At 36.0% G+C, this 25,070-nt stretch overlaps 1 protein-coding gene across 4 annotated transcripts in view; it reads left to right on the top strand.

The window, feature by feature from the left end:
* The window catches only part of Arid4b (AT-rich interaction domain 4B), a 138,245-nt gene extending 114,562 nt beyond the window's left edge, over positions 1-23,683 (top strand). For 2 of the 4 annotated variants that reach the window (XM_004854627.4, XM_004854626.4), the window contains 7 exons: positions 1,559-1,643; positions 4,502-4,700; positions 8,636-9,841; positions 12,164-12,277; positions 14,314-14,532; positions 16,649-16,795; positions 21,925-23,683. In XM_004854627.4, coding sequence (XP_004854684.1) covers positions 1,559-1,643; positions 4,502-4,700; positions 8,636-9,841; positions 12,164-12,277; positions 14,314-14,532; positions 16,649-16,795; positions 21,925-22,052 — 2,098 coding nt within the window. In that variant the 3' untranslated portion in view covers positions 22,053-23,683. Of the gene's footprint in view, positions 1-1,558; positions 1,644-4,501; positions 4,701-8,635; positions 9,842-10,236; positions 10,353-12,163; positions 12,284-12,912; positions 13,069-14,313; positions 14,533-16,648; positions 16,796-21,924 lie in introns of those variants that run through there. The other 2 variants (XR_002398253.2, XM_021266390.2) reach the window with 2 other exon arrangements.
* Positions 23,684-25,070: the final 1,387 nt, after the last annotated feature.

Raw genomic sequence — 25,070 nt, 5'->3', positions numbered from 1 at the left:
AAAAGGAGGAATGATATTTAATTTGAATCTTTTCAAAGTAATATCATTTGCTCCTCAAAAAAAATCTAATGTGATATGAAGTCTTAGTTTAAAATTTTTAAATGCAGTCTTATTTTATACAGAAATAAACTCACCCTCATGTTGAGAATGGCTTGATCAGAGCCATATAACTAGTAAGCAGGGATTGTTAGGACTTTGCAGAGCTCATTCCATTCCTGTCTCTGCCCTCTCTTCTCATCCTGTCCCTCAACAGCGTGTACTAGATGAAACCTTGACATACATAATCCCTTGCATGGAGTTGAGTCTTCAGCTTTACTGTAGGCAGTATAGTAGTTTACACCGACAGTATAATATTTTACATGGGAGTTGCTCCAGATACTTTCTAGGCCTGTGATAGCATATGAATATAATTTACTAGTCCAGTGATGACTTAGGTAATTTACTTCTTGGTTTGGGGCCTTTGTTACTTTATTTAATATTTCTAATAATTCAAACATTTTAATTTAAAACCTTTTTCAGGTGTTCATTTTGTTGAAATGTCAGTGAGTATAAAAATGTCAGTTTTTTTGTTTTCCATAGTAAATAATAAATAATAGAACCTTAGAATGCAAAAAGAATGACTTAGTTTTAGTGTTTTTTCTTTCTGTCTCGGGTTTTACAAAAATAAACAGATAGCTTTACTGTAGTCAGTAGTAAATTGCACCATGTAAAATGATAAAAAGTTGTCAGTATAGGATTGAGTGATCGTTACAGCTTTGACGATTCTCAGCTGTGTACACGCAGGGAAGCGTTCAGAATACTGAAAACTTCATACACTAATGTTTTTTCTAGTATTTAATGAGCAGCCATTTTTTCCTGTATAATTTTGTGTGAGGCTTTTCTATCATACAGTGCTTTATAAACTTACATGTAGTATGTTACCTTAGCTTCCTGACGGGTCTAAAGAAAAAAATTGCTTACCTCCTGTTTGAGAACAAAACAAAACAAAAAGTGTAGAAAATGCTGTGGGTTTTTTTGTTTGTTTGTTTTTTGGGTTCTTTTTGGTATCAGGGATCGAACTCAGGATCTTGCGCTTGAGAGGCAGGTGTGGTGCCACTGAGCTAAATCCCCGGCCCCAAAAATGCTGTGATTTTTAAAAAAATATGTATTGTACAGATTTTGTTTCTGTTCCACAAAGCAGAGTAAGGAGTGAACCTCAACAAGTCAAGAGGTCTTGGCTCAGCCAGTAGCTAACATTATAACCTTGGGCAAATCATTGCAGTTGTCTGGGCCTTAATAGCTTGTTTATCAAATCTGGAAATTGAACTAAGTGATCTCCAAGTTCTTTTCTTTTTCTTTTTTTGTTTTTTTTGGGAGTTTTTTTTTTTTGGTACCCTGGGATCGAACTCGGGTCCTTGTGCTTGCAGGGCAGGCAACGGAACCACTGAGCTAAATCCCCGGCCCTCCAAGTTCTTTTCTAATTCTAAAATGTTATGACATTATATGTGAATTTCCTTTTAATGTGGCATACCTTTGTTGTTGTATATGTTGTATATATTTATATTTCCTTTTATCTTAGATACGATGAATGGATTAAAGCAGATAAAATAGTAAGGCCTGCAGATAAAAATGTGCCAAAGATAAAACATCGAAAGAAAATAAAGGTAAGTGTTGATTTTACTGTACAGTCTTAAAGAACTTTTCCTCTAAAATGAAGCCCTTAGCATTACAGTCTCTTGAAATTTGTCAGTTGCTAGATTTTGTTATAATTAATTTTTTCAGTTTGTGGAAAAATTTTAGAAACATTGCTAAATGCTACGATGAATGTAATCATTATGTATTACAAACACATACTAATAAAACAGAAAAGAGAAGCTGGGCATGGTGGTGCATGCCTGTAATGCCAGTACTTCGGAGGCTGAGGCAGGAGGACCACCAGTTCAAGGTCAGCCTGAAGTACATAGCGAGACCCTGTCTCCCAAAAAAAGGCATTGCTAAATGATCCTTGAGGTCTTTTTAGCCCCTGTGTTGTATAAAGCCACCCATCCAGATTATACCCGTCCATTTCAATCTTTTCCTGTCCCTCTGGCCCCAACTAGGAGCCATAAAGCAGTATGTAAAAGCAATGTGGCTAAGAGACATGAGTTCTTGTCATAGATAATAAACCCACTACAGAACAAAAAAATGTCTGAAGGCAGAAGAGAGACTGACAGAGTTTTTTCTCTTTATCTGACTATAGGAAGGGGCTTAGCATATGTTCCTAAGACCCACTTACTCTTAGTCTTGTAGAAACTACATCTTTCTAAGTGCTTGGTTAGAAAGGAGACCATTAACTAAATTTTCAAATTCTCAATTTTTTCAATATCTTTTTTGTACTTTAATAGTTATAGTTGACGTGCATAATAGCTCTGAATTTCAGTCTTCATATTCAACGTGAGAAACTATTTACTTACCTGCCTGCCAGATGATAAATAACTCTACTAGTCCCAGATAGTGAAAGCTTTTCCCTATAGTGATTATTCTTTTTTCACTATGAAATTGTGTCCATGTTTTAAAATTTTTAGTATAGTAACCCCAGTATCTACAAATTAGGACTTCTTAAACTCCTTTACCTCTTTATGCTTAGGCATCACTGGAAAATAATGTATAAATCATGCTATATTTAGCATTAATTAATTTTACTTACTGGAAGAGTATTTTTTTAGCACTAAGAAAAAGCCCATGTCTTATAAAGCAAGTTTTACTGTAATATTGTTAAGGTAGAAGATGGGTCAAGGGTGGGAGAAGCAATATTAGAATATTTGTTATGTAAGTTTTTCTAAATATTTGTCTCAGATCCCTTCTTGATACCTCTCCAGGCTTGTTAAAATTCCTGGTCATAAGGGAAGAGATATATGAATTTTAAAAAGGCTTTTATGGCCAGGAATTTAGCTCAGTGGTTCTGGCACCTACCATGCAAGCGCAAGGTCCCTAGTTCGATGCCTGGTACAAAAAGTAAATAAATAAATAAAAAGGCTTTTAGGTCTGATATTTCACCTCCCTCATTCACTGTGTCTCATCTTACTCTGCAAGCCACTAGTATAGTGGGTCCTTTGACAGCCACTAAAAGTCATTTGTGGGCAGGGGACGTAGTTCAGTGGTGAAGCCCTGAATTCAATTCCTGGTACCAAGACAAAAAAGAAAGCCAGATTTGTACTTGTACTTGAGTGGATTATTTCATTTGTTAGCATCCATGATAGATTATGAACTCTGGGATAAAATAATGAAGCTGTGAGGGCCGGGGATTTAGCTCAGTGGTACTGCCGCCTGCCTCGCGAGCGCTAGGTCCTGAATTTGATCGCCAGTACCAAAAAAAAAAAAAAAAAATGAAGCTGTGAGAAGGCTGGCAATAGTAGAAAAGTTGGAATAGCAGTAACCACTGACAGATTGTGAAAGTCTACCTGCGCTTACAAGCTGTCCTGGTGTATTCTGACAACTAAGCCTACTTGCTGTATGGTAGTGGATCTTACCCTGGAGTATATATCAGAATCACTTGGAGAAGTCTTTTTTTTTTTTTTTTTTTGGTACTGGGGATCGAACTTGGAACCTTGCATTTGTGCAGCAGCAGCCGGAATCACTGAGCTAAATCCCTGGCCCACTTGGAGAACTCTTTAAAACTCAGATTACTTGGTCCCTTCCTAAGTGTTTCTAATGTAATAGATCTGAGTTTGGTTCCAGGAATTTGCATTTCTAACAAGTTCCAGGAAAATGCTTATGTTGCTGGGCCAGGGACCACCTTGGAGAAAAATTCACCTCTCTGCACCTAGAATGATACTAGCTATATACATAACATTTTTAGGAGAATTGTGAAGATAATCAATCAAACTTTTGTAGCCTTTACTATATAATAGGACTTCAGAATTATTTACTGCTAACTCATGCTTCAAAGAGCTGTATAAATTATATTTTTTCAGCAAATTCTTTTGAAACAAATTCTCAAAATTGTTTCCAAGAAATAGGTTAGCCTTGGCTCAGATATTTGTAAATATTTTGGGAAAATTTCATATATTTTTTTCCTGAAACACTAAACTTTCAGTGAGCTGGGAAGGTTGTGCCTAGCTTTATCTCATAAGAGATCCTTTTGTTCACTTTGTTCCAGTTGTTAGTTGAAAGAAAGTATGGAATATTGTCATTCCATATTTCATAATGAGTGTGTTAAATTTTAATACAAGCAGGTTCTGATTGTTTCTTTTTTTGGTAAATATTTAATTTGAAATTATTGAATTTTCAAGAATTTGTAACATCAATTATTAGCACTGTATATGTTTCTTGGTCTTGATTGTTAATTTGATTCCACTATTATAAATACAAAAACTTCTTTCTCATCCTATAGTTTTTTCTTAATTAAAAAAACTTTCATATTATCTTTTAATTAACAGTGTATTCTATGACTTAGAACTAAAAATAGTATTAACGTTGATATTAACAAATACCTCATGATAAATTATGGCTAACATGAGATACTTTTTCTTCTTTAACCCAGAATAAATTAGACAAAGAAAAAGACAAAGATGAAAAATATTCTCCCAAAAACTGTAAACTTCGGCGCTTGTCAAAACCACCATTTCAGACAAATCCATCTCCTGAGATGGTGTCCAAACTGGATCTTACTGATGCCAAAAACTCTGATGCAGCTCACATTAAATCCATAGAAATTACTTCTATCCTTAATGGACTTCAAGGTAAATGTAACATTCTATTGCCTGCATGTATTTAGTTTTAGTTTCTGTAATTTAATTTCTATGATGATAATTCAGTGATGTCAGATTTTTTCTTTTTAAATTTTTTTTGGTACCGGGATCGAACTCAGGACTTTGCACTTGTGAGGCAGGCACAGTGCCACTGAGCTAAATCCCCAGCCCTGTCAGATTATAATTTTTTTTTTTGGTACTGGAGATTGAACTCGGGACCTTGCGCTTACGAGGCAGGTGGTGGAACCACTGAGCTAAATCCCTGGCCCCTGTCAGACTATTTTTTAAATAGAACTTTATTATCATTAGTAGATCAAAGGGCACCATTAAATTTTAGTTAACAGTTTAATGTTCAACCTAGACCACTATTGCTATACTTTGTTCAGGCACCATCCTTTCGGTTGCCATGGAAAGTATAGTTTGTGTTATACAGTATCAGACTATAAAACTATATTAACAGTTTTTTGTAAAGAACACTAAACTTTGCTTGAGTGCATCTGTTATCTCTATGATGGTGTAAGCCTTAGTACTGTATATAAAGCAAAATGAAATAGGTATTAAGTAATATAAGCATTGAGGACTGGTGGGGGAGATTTATTAAATCTGATAAGCACAAAAGGAGGGATATCTGTTCTGTGAATTAAGTAAAAGAATATCTCCTTAAATTTTACATTGTTTATGACTTGGGTTTTGGCTTTTATTTTGAATGTAGTGACAGTTGGTTCTTGTGCCTTGTTTTACATGGTATTTATATGAATTTGTTTCATAAAATAAATGCTGTAAAGTATTCTGAAATAGATTTTTTAGAGTCTCCTAGTATATCTTTCATATAGATAGAAAAATATGTATGTAAAGAACAACAACAATATAAATAGTAGTGGGTATCCCATGTTGGGAGCAAATAGGATTTACTTAAAAGTATTTGGAGCTGGGATTTAACCTGGGGCCTTTGCACTGAACTACATTCCCCAGACCCTTTTTATTTTTTTTATTTTTTGGTACCAGGGATCAAACTTGGATCCTTGAGCTTGCTAGGCAGGCGGCGAAGACCCTTTCTATTTTTTATTTTGAGACATAATCTCACTAAGTTGCCCAGGGTGGGCTCTAACTTGCAACTTTCCTGTCTGAGTCCCCCAGTGTGTTGGGATTATAGTTGTGCACCACCATGCTTGGCTTTATAGCTTTTTTTTTTTTTTTAAAGGAATTTGTTTTAGTTACTTTACTCATTGCTGAGACAAAATATCCGACACCTAGTTAAAGGGAGAAGGGCCGGGGATTTAGTTCAGTGGTTCCGCCGCCTGCCTCACAAGCGCAAGAACCTGAGTTCGATCCCCAGTACCAAAAAAAAAAAAGGGAGAAAAGTTTATTTAGCTCACAGTTTGTAGAGGTTTCAGTCTATAATTGACTGGCTCCAAGGCAGGGTTGCATGGCAGACAAGCATTGCAGAAAAGAAACAGTTCATGGCAGGCAGAAGGTAGCTAAGCAAGCAAGAGACAAGACAAGCCTCTCTTTGTGTGATTCCAAACCAATCAATGAACTGATTTAATAGTTACCCCTCCCCCTTAATCCTAGCACTATTAATCCTAGCGTTGCACCATGAATCATTCACACACTCTAGATTCAGCCACGTCTGAAAAAGTCCCAGGTATGACTCCATGAGCCCTTGGGGGAATATCTAAAAACAAGCCATAACAGAGTTCAACTATAAATGTGTATATTCCTCAAGATGACTTTGTTTGGCTTTTTTTTTTTTTTAACTGAGTGCCAAGTGTAAGCCTAACTTTGTAAGAAAGTCTAGATGAAGGCTCCCTGAGCATGCTCTCTGAGTAGAGTCTCTGGGTTGTGTTCTAATTCAGATTCAGCTTCTTTGAGAGTTTACAAAAGCACCTCTATGGAATTCAGTGGCACAAGGCCATATATGAGTTAGGAGAAACACAGAGGCTCCCATCATTTAGAGTATCTGACATAGTTGTAGTGGATAACTAGTGAGAATGTGCTCCTGGAGTAGTAGTTTGTGCTGCATTCTTTCATTTGAAGATTATAGAGATTGACATAGCTTTCAGAAGTAGATCAGAATTTTTTGGCTGGCTGAAATGATGTCAGTTGATCGAGGTAGAAATACGTAAGACATGGAAGAGTTGGAATATCATTAGCACATAGTCAAAACAAATTAAGAATTAAAAAACCAGCACATTAACCTGGTTCAAAACTGTACAATGAGTGATAGCAGGCAACTTAATGATAGCCTTCTGTGTGACTGACTTTGGAAATAGCACTGTGCTAGTCTGATCTGGTTTTCTTTTACATCTAATTCATAGCTCTCTTCCTAAAGAAGATAGATTCATTCAATAAGTAGAGGGAAGAAGAGAAGAGTAGATGGATGGAGGGATGGGTGGATAGATCCATTCTGGGGCTCTCTTGTCAATGTTGGAATTACTTTGTTTTTGATGTCTCAGTCATCCTCCATCCCAATGTCATTTTGATGGAGGACTGTTGTTTAAGAACAAGTATAGGAGAGGGAAGCTAAATTTTTAGACACTCTGGAAATAACATTATTTATTCTACAGTTTATTCTATTTCAAGTTCAGTGTTATCTGCTGATATAACAGAATGCCGTGGCCTGGGTAATTTACAAAAAAAGGATAATCATTTCTCACAGTTATGGAGGCTAAGTGTAATGTCAGGGTGCTAGCATCTGGTGAGATTCTTCTGGCTGTGTCCTAAGATGGCAAGCACGTCATGTGATGAGTGAGCACTTGAGAGAACATTTGTGAGTGAGAGAGAGTTCTCACTTTTGTAATAAATATATTTAAGCAATAACTAACCCAGTCCTGTGTTAATGGCATTGATCCCTCATGACCTAATCACACTTAAAGGACCAGCTCCCATTATTGTCAGTGGCAATTAGATTTCTGTATGAGTTTTAGAGAAGACATTTAAAACATAGCAGGTAGGTTAGAAGTTCTTTTATTTTATTGTCATTTAAAAAATTTTTTTTTAATTGTCATTGTTTTTTGGGGTGGTTTTCTTTTTTGGGTTTTTTTTCTTGGTACCAGAGATTGAACTTGGGACCTTGCACTTGTGAGGTAGGCGGCAGAACCACTGAGCTAAATCCCTGGCTATTGTCATTGTTAATTGCTTTTTGCTTCCAGGGTTGCTTCTGTGAAGCCCAGAGAATTGAACCTCCAGTTCTCACAACATCAAATTCCAGAATCTTTGTCTGTGACTTGTTTTATTGTTTTTGGATGCCCCCCCCCATCTCATGAGGCTCTTTGTTTTTAATGTCCTAAAATTTCACAGCGAGATAAGCCTTTTTTGAGTATATTTTCATTATGTGTGTATATACTTGATAGAATCTTGTGTTTGTGTTCCAGGCATTTTTCTGGAATGATTTTGTTTTCTTCTCTATATTTTACTGATTTTTTTCTTGATCATTTATTATTTTAATATTATACGATTTTCAGGATTCTCTAGCTTTTCTTTTAAATTTTTTTGACTTTAATCTTGTACTTGTGAGGCAGGCTCGGCACCACTGAGCTAAATCCCCGGCCCTTAATTTCTTAATTTTTAAAATTAGACTAATTTAATTTACAAGAACTCTTATTTCTTTCATGCTTTTGTACCATATTCTACTCAAATTTGGAGGTTTTTTTCCTTCTTTTATAATCTGCTTTATTTTTTGAGGAATAGTTTACATATAAAGTCAAATTCATAACTTTTATGGTTACAATATTGAGTTTTGGCAAAAGGATACTGTAGTGTAACTACAACCATGACATAATAGAGCATTTGAGTCTTAGGATATCTTAATCTCTTTGAAACTTGCTTTTATCCCAGCAACCTGGGGTAGCTCTTAACACAGGAGCTATTATGTAAGTTGCTGGGCACATAGAAAAATTACATTTTTCTTCCCTCTTATTTTGTAGCTTCTGAAAGTTCTGCTGAAGACAGTGAGCAGGAAGATGAGAGAGGTGCTCAAACCATAGATAATAATGGCAAAGAGGAATCTAAAATGGATCATTTGACCCATAGCAGAAATGAACTTATTTCAAAAGAAGAACAGAATAGTTCATCTTTGCTAGAAGAAAACAAAGTTCACACAGATTTGGTAATATCCAAACCAGTGTCAAAATCTCCAGAAAGATTAAGAAAAGATATGGAAGGAATATCAGAAGATAGTGATTATGAAGATGAAGATGAAGTTACAAAAAAGAGGAAGGATGTCAAGAAGGACACAACAGATAAATCTTCAAAGCCACAAATAAAACGTGGTAAGAGGAGGTATTGCAATACAGAAGAATGTTTGAAAACTGGATCACCTGGCAAAAAGGAAGAGAGAGCCAAGAGCAAAGAATCACTTTGCATAGAACACAGCAGCAACAGCTCTTCAGATGAAGATGAAGAAAAATCAAAAGCAAAGACGACACCAACTAAGAAATACAATGGTTTGGAGGAGAAAAGAAAATCACTACGGACAACTGGTTTCTATTCAGGATTTTCAGAAGTGGCAGAAAAAAGGATAAAACTTTTAAATAATTCTGATGAAAGACTTCAAAACAGAGCTAAAGATCGAAAGGATGTCTGGTCAAGTATTCAGGGACAGTGGCCTAAGAAAACGCTGAAGGAGCTTTTTTCAGACTCTGATACTGAGGCTGCAGCTTCTCCACCCCATCCTGCTCCTGAGGAGGGAGTGGCAGAGGAGTCACTGCGGACTGTGGCTGAAGAGGAGAGCTGTTGCCCCAGTGTTGAGCTAGAAAAACCACCACCAGTCAGTGTCGACAGTAAGCCCATTGAAGAAAAAACAGAGGTCAGTGACAGAAAGGCAGAATTTCCGAGTAGTGGCAGTAATTCAGTGCTAAATACCCCTCCTACCACACCTGAGTCGCCTTCATCAGTCACTGTAACGGAAGCCAGTCAGCAGCAGTCTTCTGTCACAGTGTCAGAGCCCCTGGCTCCAAACCATGAAGAAGTTCGTAGTATCAAGAGTGAAACTGATAGCACAATTGAGGTGGATAGTGTTGCAGGAGAGCTCCAAGACCTCCAGTCTGAAGGGAATAGCTCGCCAGCAGGCTTTGATGCGAGTGTGAGCTCCAGCAGTAGCAATCAGCCAGAACCAGAACATCCTGAAAAAGGTGAGGAAGAAAATGTCTATGTTGACTTATTTTTGGATTTTGCCTCTTAAGGTCTCAATGGTTTCATAGTATATTTTGTAATATGAAGCATAGGTGGCATACTTGTGTGAACACAGTAAAAGTGGAAATTTGGAAGGTAATTTGAATAATAATAGCAAAATGCATTTAAAAGCTTGAGAAAGTTTTAATGTCCTCTACCCGAACTGTCCAAGACATTTCAGCTGGACCAGAACACATGCTTAGAAATTACACCTAGGCCCAAAGCCCAACCTGTTTAAAAAGTCATTATATGCACTGGTTGACTATATGGCATAAGCAGCTTAAGTGTATTTCTGTAACATTGTTTTTGCAATTGTAATGTGCAGTTTCTCACAAACATTTTGATTTATTGACAGACCCCTCCACCCTTAACCAAATACTGTATGTAGGGGTTTGGAGCAACCACAACTGTCCAGGCACTGCTTTCCTCAGACAACCGTGTCAAACTGATTTTCAAGCCTGACTAACTTGTGTGAGTTTGTAAAGGAATTTGATGCTTTCTTAGATACATAGCTTCCAAATTGAAGGAACAATGTATATGTTAATTACCTGCAGTAATACTTTCTTCATTTTCTGTGAAGAAATTAAAAGGTGAAAATTAAAATTATATCTTTCCAAAAGTATTATTGCCTTCTGATGGTGCCAAGGCTATATTGTCATCATTTTTCTTATAAACCACTTGTTCAGGTGTTTTTGAATCTATATACTCTAGGCTGACACTTGGCTTTGAAATACACCTTTTCATTGTAAAGACAGAGTACTAGATACAAAGAAAGAGAATATGAGGTGCTTTGGTTTAGAGTAAGAATGACCATCTGCTTTATTAAAGCATCATTCTGCAGAATTTTTTAGGATTTATATCTCTAGAAATAAATACTCCTGCACCTTTTTTTCATGCACTTTTGTTTTTTGATACTGGGGATTGAATCCAGGGTCTTTACACTGAACTACATCCCCAGCCCTTGCTGCACCAGGATAAGCTCAAATTTGTGATCCTCCTACCTCTGCCTCACAGATTGCTGGGATTACAGATGTGTACCCTTCATACCTGAGTGTCTTGTGTACCTATTTAGACCTTAAGTCCAGTGTCTCAACCACTTGGCCATCCCAGTGACCTGTGCACCTGTATATATGACCTCATTTTAGTAAATTTTTCTACTAAGAATATTGGCGAATCCACATTATATTAAAGTAAAAATGTAGGTTCTACTATATAGATTTAGTTTTTTCCTCTAAGGTAGTGTACATAAAGCTTTTATTTCTTAGAGAATCCTGGCAGTTGTTTTGAAGATTCCTTACTTCAGTATACTCAATATATTAAAGTCACTTTCTTTATGTTTCACTTAAATTGTTATATTAAGACAGACTTAGAAAAAATTATAACTAAGGTGTGACCCATTAAAAACATTTTTAACTTAGGAAAGAAGCCATGTTAGGTACACTGACAGGTGATTTTAATATTAGTAACAAGACCAATAATAATTTATATAAAATGTGTTGTAGTATCTGATACTGGAACAAATGGAGTTAGCACTTTATTAGTTTCTGAGAAGTAAAGCTTATTTTGTAGTCTCTGAGACAATAAATAAACATTAATTAGACACAGAAACAACAGAGACTAAGAAACTCTTGAATAGTATAGAGAAATGGGACAGGGATCTTAGTGAAGATAGGTCTGGAGATAAATGAAGAAAGGGTGACATTTATATATAATGTTTTGGAGTAATTTCTCACCAAGAAGATGGAATGTTTCTTAGGACTACCATGCTGGTTTGTAAATGGTATATGTGTTAACCAACCAATGTCCTGGCAGCCAAGTTATTCTTGAAATAACTTTATAAAAACAAGTGAATTATTGCTAAAATTTATCTCATTAATATTATTATTTGAAAATTACATTCATTAACATTTCATCTTGTAACTAAATCTTAATTTGGTTTTACTGAATTCTAACACATTTCAATTTTTATTTTTATTGTAAGTATATACTGTTTTTTAATTATTACACTTATAAATTCCCAGTACTATATTGAAAACTATTTTCATTTTATATTTGAATTTTCTAGGAAGGTTGCTGCATACTTTAGTAAAACCTAACTTTTATTATGTGCAAGAATTCAGCTTCATCAGTGATAATATATTAAAAATTTACAGCAATTTTTGTGATAATTTATAAATCTCATAAAGAACATCTAGTTTTAATTTTTTTTTCTAAAATAAGGAAATAATACCTAGGGAATATTTGGTTTTATTTTGTGTTACTTAATTTCTTTTTCATTGTAGCCTCTACAGGTCAGAAAAGAATGAAAGATGCTCAGGGAGGAGGAAGCTCATCAAAAAAGCAGAAAAGAAGCCATAAAGCAACAGTGGTAAACAATAAAAAGAAGGGAAAAGGCAGTAAGTGTGTAATCTCTCTTAATTTTTAAAATAAGAAAATTATTGTATATTTTTTGCTATTAAGAAGAGTACTCGTGATATGGGGTAGTCTAACATTTGATTTGATCTCTATTCTTGATAAAAAATCACAGAATTTTTCTGATCCTAAAAAAATTTTAGGAATAAGCAAGTTGGTGTTATTCAGCTTTGGTATTGATTGCTGGTGAACATTCAGGTAATCTTTTTCAGAATAATAACCAGCATAACGTAGACATGATGTTTATAGTATAAAGTGCTTTCTGCCTGTTTTTGTGTCACATATTGTCAAATACTTATTTTTTTTTTAAATACTTATTTTTATCACGATGAAATTGATTGTTAGTAATTCTTCAAGGCAAAATCAGCATGGAGTTACACAGTTAAGACAGCCTTAGAGGAATAATTCCAACAATTCCAGTCTGTGACATTTATCTTTGGTACCCCAACCATGTGACCCAAGACAGGCTACAAACTTCTGGCTAGTGTGCTCCAACTAAGGACTTTAGCAGTTACTGTTCATCCACCTGCAGAGAATGTAATACTGAGGACTGCACATTTGATCTCTTCTTTTTGTAGACAACTAAGAAGCAGAAAATATGTAAAGAATTTTTTTTCAGGTGCCCCACACTGACCTCCTGCTGCTCTTCCAGGAGACTCCTGCCACCTCCACTGCCTGACCTTTGCTAGCAGCCGGCTTGGCTGCACTTCAGTGCAGAAAAGGGTTATTCGGCCAGCTCCCTGAGGTTCTGCTGAGCCCATATGACTTCCAGGCGGTGAATATGGCATCCCTTGGGGCCCAGAGGCTGAGGCAGGCCAGTGATAAAGTGGGGCTGAGCCATGGGTGGCTTAGCTAGGAATTGCCAGGGGTTCCAGAGCAGCAATGGGAGTGTTGGGGGAGGGAATTCTTGTAAGATATGTGTAAAAGAGCTTCTTTGTTCCCAAGATGTCACAGTGGGAAGAGTTGGCTATGTCCTTTTACTATTTGGAATACTTCTCAGGCTTTGAGAGCCTGTTTTGGTTTTAGTGGTTTTTCTTTTGTTTTTTGGTGGCTACTTTTAATTGAAGAATCAGTAAATATATGCCAGAGTGGTCATCAGTTATTTTGTATAACTGCTAGGCTATTGAAGATTTTTTCTTACCACTCTGGTGGTTTTGTCTTCAAGATTTTACCATTTAAATGATTTTCTAAAAGGGCTCATTTTCATAGTAAATAACATCTGTATAGAGATAAAGCCTTTGATTGTATTTGCCCATGTTAATTATTGGACGTCTGCCATGGTAAATCAGAATGAGTTAACCAGAATAATTCATTATAGTGAACTAATTCTTTTGGAATTTAAAATAATACTTTATATCCAGAAAGAGGTCACTTGTATCAGTACTAATCCTGTCACCTAGTCTCATGGCAAGCTCTTAAGGTTATCTCTATCTTAATATTGAAGCTTAATTAGCAAAGTCAGGTGTAACAATTACTATACAGAATTCTAAATTCTTCATACACTATTGAATATAAAATCTACAAGGGTGAGACCAGTGTTCTGTTTTATTCCTCAAACTACAGCAGGAAGAAATTTAATTTTTACCCAAGGAATTGTTTATTGAATATAGTGACTATACATCATTATTAGTTTGTGGCCAGAAGAATTGGGAAGCATTATATGCATAGAGCCTAAAGTATTAAAACAAACTTTTACATTGAGTCAGTTTAAAAGATGCTATATTCTGTGTTACTAATAAACATAATAGAATAAAAATCCAGCTGATGACTATATATGTGACAGTCTAGTGTAATGGAAGATTAGGGTAATTTTTAACAAAAATATTACTGGAAAAATACATTATTGGCAGTTCAGGTAAGAAGAGATTGTTTTTCCCTAAGATACTTCTGCATTTGTATATGATTTTCTTGGATGTGTAGGCAGAGTGGTAAATTGAAATGCCTAACTTTAAATTGTCTATTAAAATCTGTAACAAATTCAGTGTTACCTTTTTATTAATGCTTTTCTTTTTTCCTTCAGCAAACAGTAGTGATAGTGAAGAACTTTCAGCTGGTGAAAGTTTAACTAAGACTCACCCAGTCAAATCAGTCCAGTCCGCTGGACTGAAGTCCCATAGTACCAAATCTCCTGCAAGGATGCAGTCTCCAGGAAAATGTGGAAAGAATGGGGATAAGGATCTTGATCTCAAGGAGCCCAGTAATCGATTACCCAAAGTTTACAAATGGAGTTTTCAAATGTGTAAGTGTCATAGATTGACAGTTAACCAGTAGAAACTTCATTCTAGTTAGTTTTGATGCCTTTACTTTAAAAAGTCACTTACACCAATTCTAAGAGACATATTTACCAGTTACTAAGTATAGACCTTGTTTGGATCTTGATCTGAATACACATATTGTTTTTTTGTTTGTTTGTTTGTTTTGCTTAAATTCTTTTATTGGTACATTTTAGATACACAGTACTTTTACATTTATCATTGGGTGCTTGTACCTGTACATGATGTATCTTGGTTCTTATTTTTTCCCCATCCCTTATCCTCCCTTCACCCCCTCCACCCTTCCCTATTTACAAAGACTTTGTTTCCATTTTTTCCTTTTCTCATAATTTTTCCTTTCTGTTCTTTCCTTTCCCCTTCCCCTCCCACTTCCCCTACCCCTTTGGACCTTTTCTTCCTATTTCAAATTATCAGTTATTCATTTTAATCATTTTAATCCTTATTTACACTTTCAGTTTCTCACAATAGAGAAACTATTCAGTATTTACACATACGTGTCCTATTTATTTCACTTAAGAGTATGGCCTCTGTATGCATCCATTTAGTTTCTCATTCTTTATGGCTGAGTAGTACTCCATTATACAAATTGTTAACAGGAAAGTTTTAAGGTAATTGAGGCCTATCTTATCACTGACTTTTTCTTGGTGTTACTGGGGATGAAACACAGAGTCTTGAATGTGTTGAGCAAGTGACCTACCATTTATATCCCCAGCCCCATCACTAGATATTTTTGATACGATATTGGATATTTGCTTTAGAATAATATAGTGTTTTACTGGGGATATGGCTCAGTGATAGAGCACTTGGTAGCAGGCACAAAGCCCTGGATTCAATCCACAGCACTACCGAAAAAACAAACAAAAAGGGAACAACCATAGTATTAGCAATGGAGAGTAGATTGGGGTACAAATGAGACAAGATTTGGCATAGAATGATAATTACTCAAGCTGGGTACATGGGTGTCATTATACTTCTCAATTTCTTTACGTAAGTGAGAAATTGTTATAATTGTGGGAGGAAAGGGCAGAGCAGAGCCTCACAATGTAGTCCTTTGAACTTGTATTTCTCCCATCTCTGCCACTTTAGTGCTGTAATTACTATGCCTGGCAAATTTTTTAGAGTTTATCAGATGGTCAGATACCTCAAGTATTATGAGAACATTGACTACAAGTTTCAGAGGTTTTAAAAATACCATCAATTTAAAAGTTATACACATTCATAAAAAAATCTTTAACAGAATGAGGACAGAAGAGAAACATTTACCCACAGTTCTTGTCACTCAAGAATATATACATTTTTTTTTTTTTTCTGGTACCGGGGATCAAACTCAGGACCTTGTGCTTGCAAGGCAGCCGCAGTGCCACTGAGCTAAATCCCCGGCCATTGATTGATTGATTGATTGTATTGGGGATCGAACTAAGGACCTTATGCTTGCCAGACAGGCACTATACCGTTGAGCTAAATCCCCGGCCCTGGAATATATACAATATTAAAGCCAAATAGCATGGTACCTTCCAGTAATCCCAACACTTGAGAGGTTGAGGCAGGAGGCTGGTAAGGTTAAGGCTAGGCTAGGCCTTTAATGAGTTCAAAGGCAGCCTGAACTACATAGCAAGATCCTGTGACAAAATCAAAACCTACCTTATACATATATACATTATATATACATACACACACACAATTTTAATGTTTTGGTGTCTTCCAGTGGAAATATGAATTTTTAAAATGATACACTGATGAATATATATATATATGTATATATATATGACTAGAAATGGTAGCATGTATATATTTAGGTAATAAGGTCTTTGATTCTGCACACACTCAAATATTATGCATTTATTATTTATGTGATATTTTAGGTAAGGAAAATAACCTTAGAAAACAAATACTTAGTGCTTTTGGGGGGGGGGGGCGGTTCCCAGGATCAAACTCGGGTCCTTGAGCTTTTGAGGCAGGCAGTAGAACCACTAAGCTAAATCCCCGGCCCACCTTTTTTTGTTTATTTTTTCAACCTTATTCTCCAACCACATTGTTTTCTCTTTTTTGTATTAAAAATGTATTAAAAATTTAAATTGACAGCGGACCTGGAAAATATGACAAGTGCTGAGCGCATCACAATTCTTCAAGAAAAACTGCAAGAAATCAGAAAACATTATCTGTCATTAAAATCTGAAGTAGCTTCCATTGATAGGAGGAGAAAGCGTTTAAAGAAGAAAGAGAGAGAAAGTAAGTACTTTTAGTTTACTTTAACATAAACCAGTTTATAATTACTGTATGGTTAATGTGGGTTTATGTTTGTGTATCTTTATCTAGGTACTTGAATGTTTTCTACCTAATTTTCCTCATCTATAAAATAGGAAAAAAAAAAAGACTTCAAATCGTAGTGTTCACTTTCCTTGAAGCTCACAGTTGGTCCCCCAAAATTGATAATGTTGTATAGTGAAAAGCACTATGAAGAAATTGCAGGATGTTAAGTATTTAAATTTCATCTTTGTTACTTTATGTGAAAATATTTAAAAGTGGGCATAATCATACATCTTTTTTTTTTATAATCATACATCTTTAAAGGGATAAAGTTTGGAGTTTGAGTGCATTTATACATTGTATAATGATCAGTTCAAGATATTTAGGTTATCATGTCAAACACTGATCATTTCTTAGTTATGAGAACTTTGAAAATCCTGTATTTTAGCTGTTGAATTATATGTAATCCAGTATTGTTCACTGTATCACCTTTTTGTGGCATAGTACACTTTTGATTCCATGTCTTGGCTATTGAAAACAGTGCTAGTAAATGAGAATGCTGATATCTTTTTTACACACTGATTTCATATCCTTAGGATATGTACTCAGTAGTGGGATTGTTGGATCATGTGTGTCTTAGTTATTTTTTTCTCATTGCTGAAACAAAATACCCCACACCCAAAGTTAGCAGAGGAAAGGTTTATTATAGCTTACAGTTTGTAGAAGTTTCAGTCCATAATCAGTTGGCTCCAAAGTGGGGTGGCATGCTAGAAGGGCATTGCAGAGGAAGAACAATTTGAGTAGGCAGAAGGCAACAAAGTAGTGAAGTAGCCAGCATCAAGCTACAACAGCAGCCCCTCTTTCTGTTCCCCATATTCTATCCAGGCTACCTGCCTTTAGAGCAGGCAGTACCCACACCCAGGGTGGGGCACCCTCAATCCTAGCATGGCACTGTGAGTCAATCCCATTGTCACATCCTTAAATCCAGCATGACACACTCTAGATCCAGCCACCTCCAAAAAGCTCCACCTATGATCTCATGAGGCTTTGGGAGGGATATGTAGATACAAGCCATAACAATGTGGTAATGTTACTAAGTTTTGAGGAACATCCATACTATTTTGCAAAATGGATATACTAACTGACATTAACATTCCTACTAACAGTGTATCAGAACTTTAAATTTTTCCACTGGATGGGTTGGGTTAGTTTCTTTTTTTTGGTACTGGGAATAAAACTCAGGATCTTGTGCTTGCCAGGCAAGCGCCGCACCACTGAGCTAAATCCCCGGCCCAGGTTATTTTCTCTTACAAATGATCAGAATTTTCAGTAAAACCTAAATGTTAAGTGAAAGTGAGAGAAGTAAAATCTGAGGGAAAGAGTCATCTTACTTTGCTTAGGCTCCCATAACAAAATGCCATAGACTAGGTAACTTGAAAATTTTCCCATAGTTCTAAAGACTAAAAGTCTAAGATTAAGATGCCAGCGGGCAATTTTGTTTTTTCTTGAGGCTTATCATGTTTATTCATAGATGAGTGCCTTCTTGACATGTCCTCACATGGCCTCTGTGTGTGCAGAAACATTTCTGATGCCTCTTCTTTTCATATGAACACCAGTCCTATCTTACTAGGGCCCTACACTTATTTTATTACCTTTCTCTCTCTGAATACATACACATTGGCAGAGAGGGCTACAACAGGGACTATTTTAAGAGTGCACAAATGAGTTTGTAACAAAAGTCTTGGGCAGAGAGAACAGCAAGTATCTCTAAGCTAGGGTTCCTCAGATGTGGCACTGTGGACGTGTTCAGCCAGATAATTCTTTGCTCTGGAGGACTTTTCCTTTGGATGTTAGGATAATTAACAACATTTCTGGCCACTCTCCTTTAGATGCCAGTCGCACTCCACAGTGTGACCACCAGAAATGTCATCACACATTGTCATATAAACTCATTGTTTATATGACATTGTTTATATGTGCTGATCTACATTCCCAGCCTTTTTTATTTTGAGACAGGGTCTTAAGTGCCTGAGTTCCCCGGGTTGGGCTCAAACTTGTAGTCCTCCTTCCTCAGCCTCCCAGCATGATGGGATTATAGATGACATAATGTTACCTGTTAAAAGCTTATGAAAAAAAGAAAAAGCTGGGGATTTAGCTCAGTGGTTCCGCTGCCTGCCTTGCAAGCGCAAGGACCCGAGTTCGATCCCTGGTACCAAAAAAAAAAAAAAAAAGCATATGAATTTGCCCTACTGTCTTTCTTCTTTTGCCATTGTTGCTGTCCTCTGAAGCACTTTATCCTCCCCCTCCCTCCGTTTTTAAAGGAGTATTTCAACTTTTCTGTCATGACACTCTCCACCTTAAATTGTCTTGGCCTTTTATTTGTGGAGTAGGTGAAAATCTGTGTGAGCTACAGAGTAGTTGAAGGGAAATTAAAGGTTAATGCAAAGTATATACAGGAGCATTCTGTAAAAGGGTGTCTGTGTTTTATATACAGTAGTTCCTTGGTTCAGGAACACTTTTGGTTGCGACAATTTCGTTTGCAAACAAAAACATTTGGCAAAATTTTGTTTTTGTTTGCAAATTCTACATCGGGTGACAAACACTACTGTGGCTATCTTTACTGCACAAACACGGATATGGCCATCTTTTCTAAAACCATAGGACAAATAAAGTTTATGAACCTAGGTACCACAGTATTTGATGTCATGAAACCATTTAAAAGTAATTAAAAATCAGTTATAGTTGACTATTTGATTTTACTATAGCATTCACTCTTATGTAAGCAAAGTCTTTTTTTATATAGAAGTTTTTTTTGTGTAATAAGATATGGATCCAGAAATAGCTCTTTCAAAACAGTGTTCTGTAGATTTGGTCAATCAGAGATTCCTTGTAATGAGTGATTTCTGCTAAATAGATGCTTTCTCTGGGGAGTTAGCATTTTAACTCTATTTCTAAGTACCATTAAAAATGTGTAGAAAAGTGTGGTTCTGGTAACTAAAGAAATGCAAATCAAATAAGGTATCATTTTTAGCCAGAAGATAAAACAACAATAACAATTTCATACATGCATATATACAAATCTAAAACCAGTTCTAGGGAAAGTATAGTGAAATTCTTATTTATGTATTACTAGAAGCTTTAGATTAGTTACCTTTGAAAATTTTGTCTATATATTTAGAGCATAGGTAATTCCTCTTCTGAGACTAGTTCTCTAGGAAAAATATGTAGCCACAAAAGTTTATTACACTAATATTTATAATGTCAGATTGAAGCTGCGTGCAGTGGCACATAACTTGCAGTAATTCCAGCTGCTTGGGAGGCTGAGGCAGGGCAAGGCCAGCCTGGGCAACATAAGGAGACCCTCTCTCAAAAACAACAACAAAAATAACAGCAGGTAGAAATCATAAAATTTATGATCAGCTGAGTATGGTGGTGCATATCTGTAATCCCAGAACTGGAGATGCTGAGCCAGTTAAGTTTGAGGCCAGCTTAAGCTACATAGTGAGATTCTGTCTCAAAAACAAAAATAAGAGCAAAAATAAATTTTATGATCGAGTTGATTAAAAAATATTTAGAATTTTATATATAGTACACAGAATATTTATTACATTTATTGTTGGTAACAGCAGAAGATTAGGAATTAATTTCATTTATAAATATAGTTGATTACCATTCAATCTTAGAAAAAGAGTCCTATGTACTGATATGGTATGATCTCTTAAAATACATTGTTTTAAAAGAGCAAGAGGCAGGGTTGTGGTATGCACCTGTAGTCTCAGAACTCTGGGAAGCTGAGGCAGGAGGATTGAAAGTTCAAGCCCAGCTTGGCCAACTAACAACTCAGCAAGACCCTGACTTAAAATAAAAAATAGTCTTGGGATGGAGCTCAGCGGGAATGCCCTGGGTTCAATCCCCATTATGTGTGTGTATGTGTGGGTGGGCAACACTGTGCTTTCACTCCTGATTTTAAAGCCATTATTAAATCTACAGATTTTCAGCTTACTTATCATACCTGAATGATAAATTCCTCTAGAGCAGGGAATGCAGACTTCGAAATAGAGAGACAGTAAATATTTTAAGCTGTGAGGGTCACCGGGTCTCTGTAGAAACTACTTAGCTCTGTTTTTGATTGAAATCTCTCATGATGCATAAACAACTGAGTATGGCTGTTATGGTACAATTTTCTTTATAAAAATGTTGCCATGGGACAATAATTTTCCATCTTTTTTTCTTCTAGAGTTTTAAAGAATATGAAGCAACTGGTAATAGGCAAAGATTTCCATTTCCAGTTTACTCCCCTGTACTGAATGAATGGGCATATGATCCCTTTAAAAATACTCCTTTTCAAGTACTTAATTTGTGACTGTGAGAGAACTTTTCTGAGGAAAATATTCTATTTACTTTGTAAAACCAATTGGAGGAGGATGCAGTTGTTTAACAATGGAGGGTTTTTATTTCCAACTTAGCCTCTATTCTTTTCTTTTCAAGCAGTACTCAGGATTGAATCCAGGGAGCACTGAGCTACATACATCCCTAGCCCTTTATGTATATATGCATGCAGGTGTATGACATAGGGTCTCATTAAATTGCCAGAGTTGGCTTTGAACTCTGGGTCCTGCTGTCTCAGCCTTATGTACCTGTGATTAGAGGCATATACCACCATGCCTGGTTAGCCTCCTATTTTTATAACCATTTAAATTTATGAGAAAATTCCAAGTACAAAAAGATGGAGTATTTAGGAGGGGAGAAAGTATTTTTTGGGTAGATTTCAGACTTTTCCTATTTGATTCAAGGCTCTTTTTGCTATTTGTTGCAGAAAGTATATTCTGCATTTTATTTCCTTGCTTACTGATGGGACCCACAATTTTTCTCCCCCTTTGATCTACACAGGAGCCATCCTTGGGCCATACTTTTTCATTATTTCTCCCTTGGTTGGGCACCATTTAGCTGCTTGAGAGACAGCTAGGTTTTCCTTTCTTTACATTGTGGTACAGAGAGAAATGATTGCTCTTTTAGGCTAAATCATCTTGAAGACTACAACAGAATTTTAGTTTCTTTCTGTTGTTAGATAAACTATATTAAGCTCTTGGTATGGTCTCCCTTTTCTTTAGGTGCTGCTACATCTTCCTCCTCCTCTTCACCTTCATCCAGTTCCATAACAGCTGCAGTTATGTTAACGTTAGCTGAACCATCAATGTCCAGCACATCACAAAATGGAATGTCAGTTGAGTGCAGGTGACAGCAGGACTTGCTAAAGCACTTTGCACTTAATGGCTATTGAAGGCCACGTCTTTTTTTTATACTGCACAGTGGCACAAAAAAAATCAGACAAGCACTATTTTATATTTAAAAATTGTTTCTTGACAAGCTGACTTGGCACTTAAGTGCACTTTTTTATGAAGAAAAAGTACAATGAACTGCTTTTCCTCAAGCAATAATTGTTTCCAACTTGTCTGGGAATTGTGTGTCTGGTAACTTGAAGGCCTTCCACTGTGTCAAATGGAGGCTTTTCACTGCCTGTAGAGACAATACAGTAAGCATAGTTAGGGGTGGGCCAGAACATGCTAAGATAACTTACTGTATATGTATTCCCTTGTATTTTGTTAAAAGCTGGAACATTTGATATTTTTCCATTTATTTATGAAAAAATATGAACCTATTTTCATTTGTACAAGCTAATTGTTTTTTAACGCAAGTCATCTTAGGGTGGCTTTAATTGTATAAGTCAAGCACATGTAATAAATTTAAAACCTGCAGTTAACAGGATATCAGACATCAATCCTGGTAACCAAATATTGAAGATTCTCTTTAAAAAAGACTGAACATGTTTACAGGTTTGAATTAGGCTAAAAGGTCTTGCAGTGGCTTTTCATGCCCCTTCAAATTGGAATGGAACTACTGTACTTTGCCATTTTTCTATAAATCAGTATTTTTTTTTAATTTTGATATACATTGTGTGAAAAAGAAAATGGCTAATAAACTGTATTAAATCTTAAACAATGTATAGATTGTACTTAGCCAGTTCAAAGTGTATATTTATTCATAATGAATTATAACAGTTATATTTTTGTGTTTTCTTGTAAATGTTTCTTTTTCCCTTACAAACAGATAATTCATTTGTATTGCTTATTTTATTATGAGCTACAACAAAAGGACTTCAGGAACAAACTATTAGTATGGTTCAAGGTTGTTTATATGAACTGTCTCAGAAAGAAAGATGGTTGTTATTTTAAGTATAAATAGCTAATTGGGGTGGTAGGCCTATAAAATTATATGCCTTGTATAAAATCCAAAATGAACGCAGAATTGTTTTTACTTGTATTGACTTTATGTTATATGATTCCAATCTCTGTTCTGTTTGGCACTTGTATTTAATTCTTCACTTTTGTAAGACATTTGTATATTGCGGATGTGTTCATTGAAGCTATTTAATATCTGGCACTGTTAATACACAATACTTTACTGTACAGACTGTTTTACTGTTTTAATTGTAGTTCTATGTACTTTTTTTGAATGGGGCTGGCATGTTTTATTTGTTTTCTGGCAATACGACGTGAGAATTTTGAAGCGTTTTGTTGTAGATGCTAACGTGTCAGAAACCTTAATCCTTTACATTCAACTTTTCTGAGAAAAGCATTTTCAGTCTTGTAGTGTGTGCTTACAGTAACTAATTTTGTTGAAAATGGTTTCAAGTTACTCAAATTTGTACAGGATTGTAAAGATTTGTTGACAGCAAAATGTTGAAGAAGCTTATAGAATAAGAGCTATAAAGTATATATTAGGATCTGCAAACAATGAAGAATTATGTAATATATTGTACAAATGTAAGCAAAGGCTCTGAAATAAATGCCATAGTTTGTGAATCCTTGATTTTGTTTCTGAAGGATTAAGTAATTTTAGTTCATTTTTCCATGTAATGACTGACTAGAACATGTAGCCAATATAAATTATCACAAGGAGTTAACTGACATCAGAAAAAGGGACTCTTCTACCATTAAAAAAGGAAAAGTCCATTAACCAGGTCTGGGAGTATAGTTCAGTGGTAAAGCACACACTGTGCACAAGACCCTGGATTCAATCTCTAGCAGCAAGAGGGGAAAAAGGTCCATTAACCAATTAAAGGGTTTTTAAAGGCCGCCTTGTATTTTTTTTTTTTTTGGTGGTACCAAGGATCGAACTCAGGACCTTGTGCTTACAAGGCAGATGCAGGGCTGGGGATTTAGCTCAGTGGTTTCGCTGCCTGCTGCATAAGCACAAGGACCCGAGTTCGATCCCTGGTACCAAAAACAAAAACAAAACAAAGCAAAAAAACAAGGCAGATGCAGTGCCACTGAGCTAAATACCTGGCCCCTCTTCTTGTATCTTTACTACACTATTTTGGTTGAATCTGAATGTAAATATTTTTCTTATGATCTGGAGATTTGTCCCCCAAAAATGAAAAATCAATTCAAAAGATGAGGCAGGAGGATCACAAATTTAAGTGACAGAACTGTTTAGTGACTTACTGAGACTGTCTCAAAAAAAATTAAAAGGCTGGAGAACTAGTGCAGTGCAAACATCCTGTGGTCAGTCCTCAGTACTGCCAGTTTTCTTTCCCCTAGATCATTTGAATCCATAACCAACAGCTATTTTTAAAAAAAATTTAATTTGCCCCTGTGTGGGTCTCTTACACTTGACTGTGTCCTATTCCTATTACATACTGGAATCAGCTGGGCATGGTAACAATAGTCCTTCACTACCACCACCCCCTTCATCAAGGCCCCCCCCCCCCAGTTGTATTTAATTGGTCTCTGGTGGTACTTGGGTGATAGTGATATTTTAAAAAATTCTCCATTGATTTTAGTATGTATCTGGGTTGGGAACCACTGATCTGTACCAAACCGTTGAAAATCAACAATCTAGTTTTTTGGTCCATTTAGTGAATTTTCTAGCAAAAGAAATTCCTTTTTTTTTAAACAATGAAAAACTAGCCAGGCGTAATGGTGCATACCTGTAATCCAGCGCTCAGAGGCTGAGGGAGGAAGATTGCCATAACTTGGAAGGCAGCCTGGGCTACATAGTGAATTCAAGGCCACCCTGGACTACACAACGAGATCCCTATCTCAACAGTAACAACCAAAAAAAGAAACTACCACCAGGCATGGTGACAGATGGTTCTAATACCAGTTACTTGTGATGCTGAGGCATGAGTATTGAAAGTTGGAGACCACCCTGGGCAACAATAGCAAGACTCCATTTCAAAAGAGGAAAGAAAAAT

The sequence above is a fragment of the Heterocephalus glaber genome, unplaced genomic scaffold (genome assembly GCF_053883595.1).
Source record: "Heterocephalus glaber isolate CG9 unplaced genomic scaffold, H.glaber_assembly_v1.0 deba00001472, whole genome shotgun sequence".
Lineage (NCBI taxonomy): Eukaryota > Metazoa > Chordata > Mammalia > Rodentia > Bathyergidae > Heterocephalus > Heterocephalus glaber.
The sequence above is the reverse complement of the archived record's forward strand: the minus strand, read 5'-3'. Positions and strand labels throughout refer to the sequence as shown.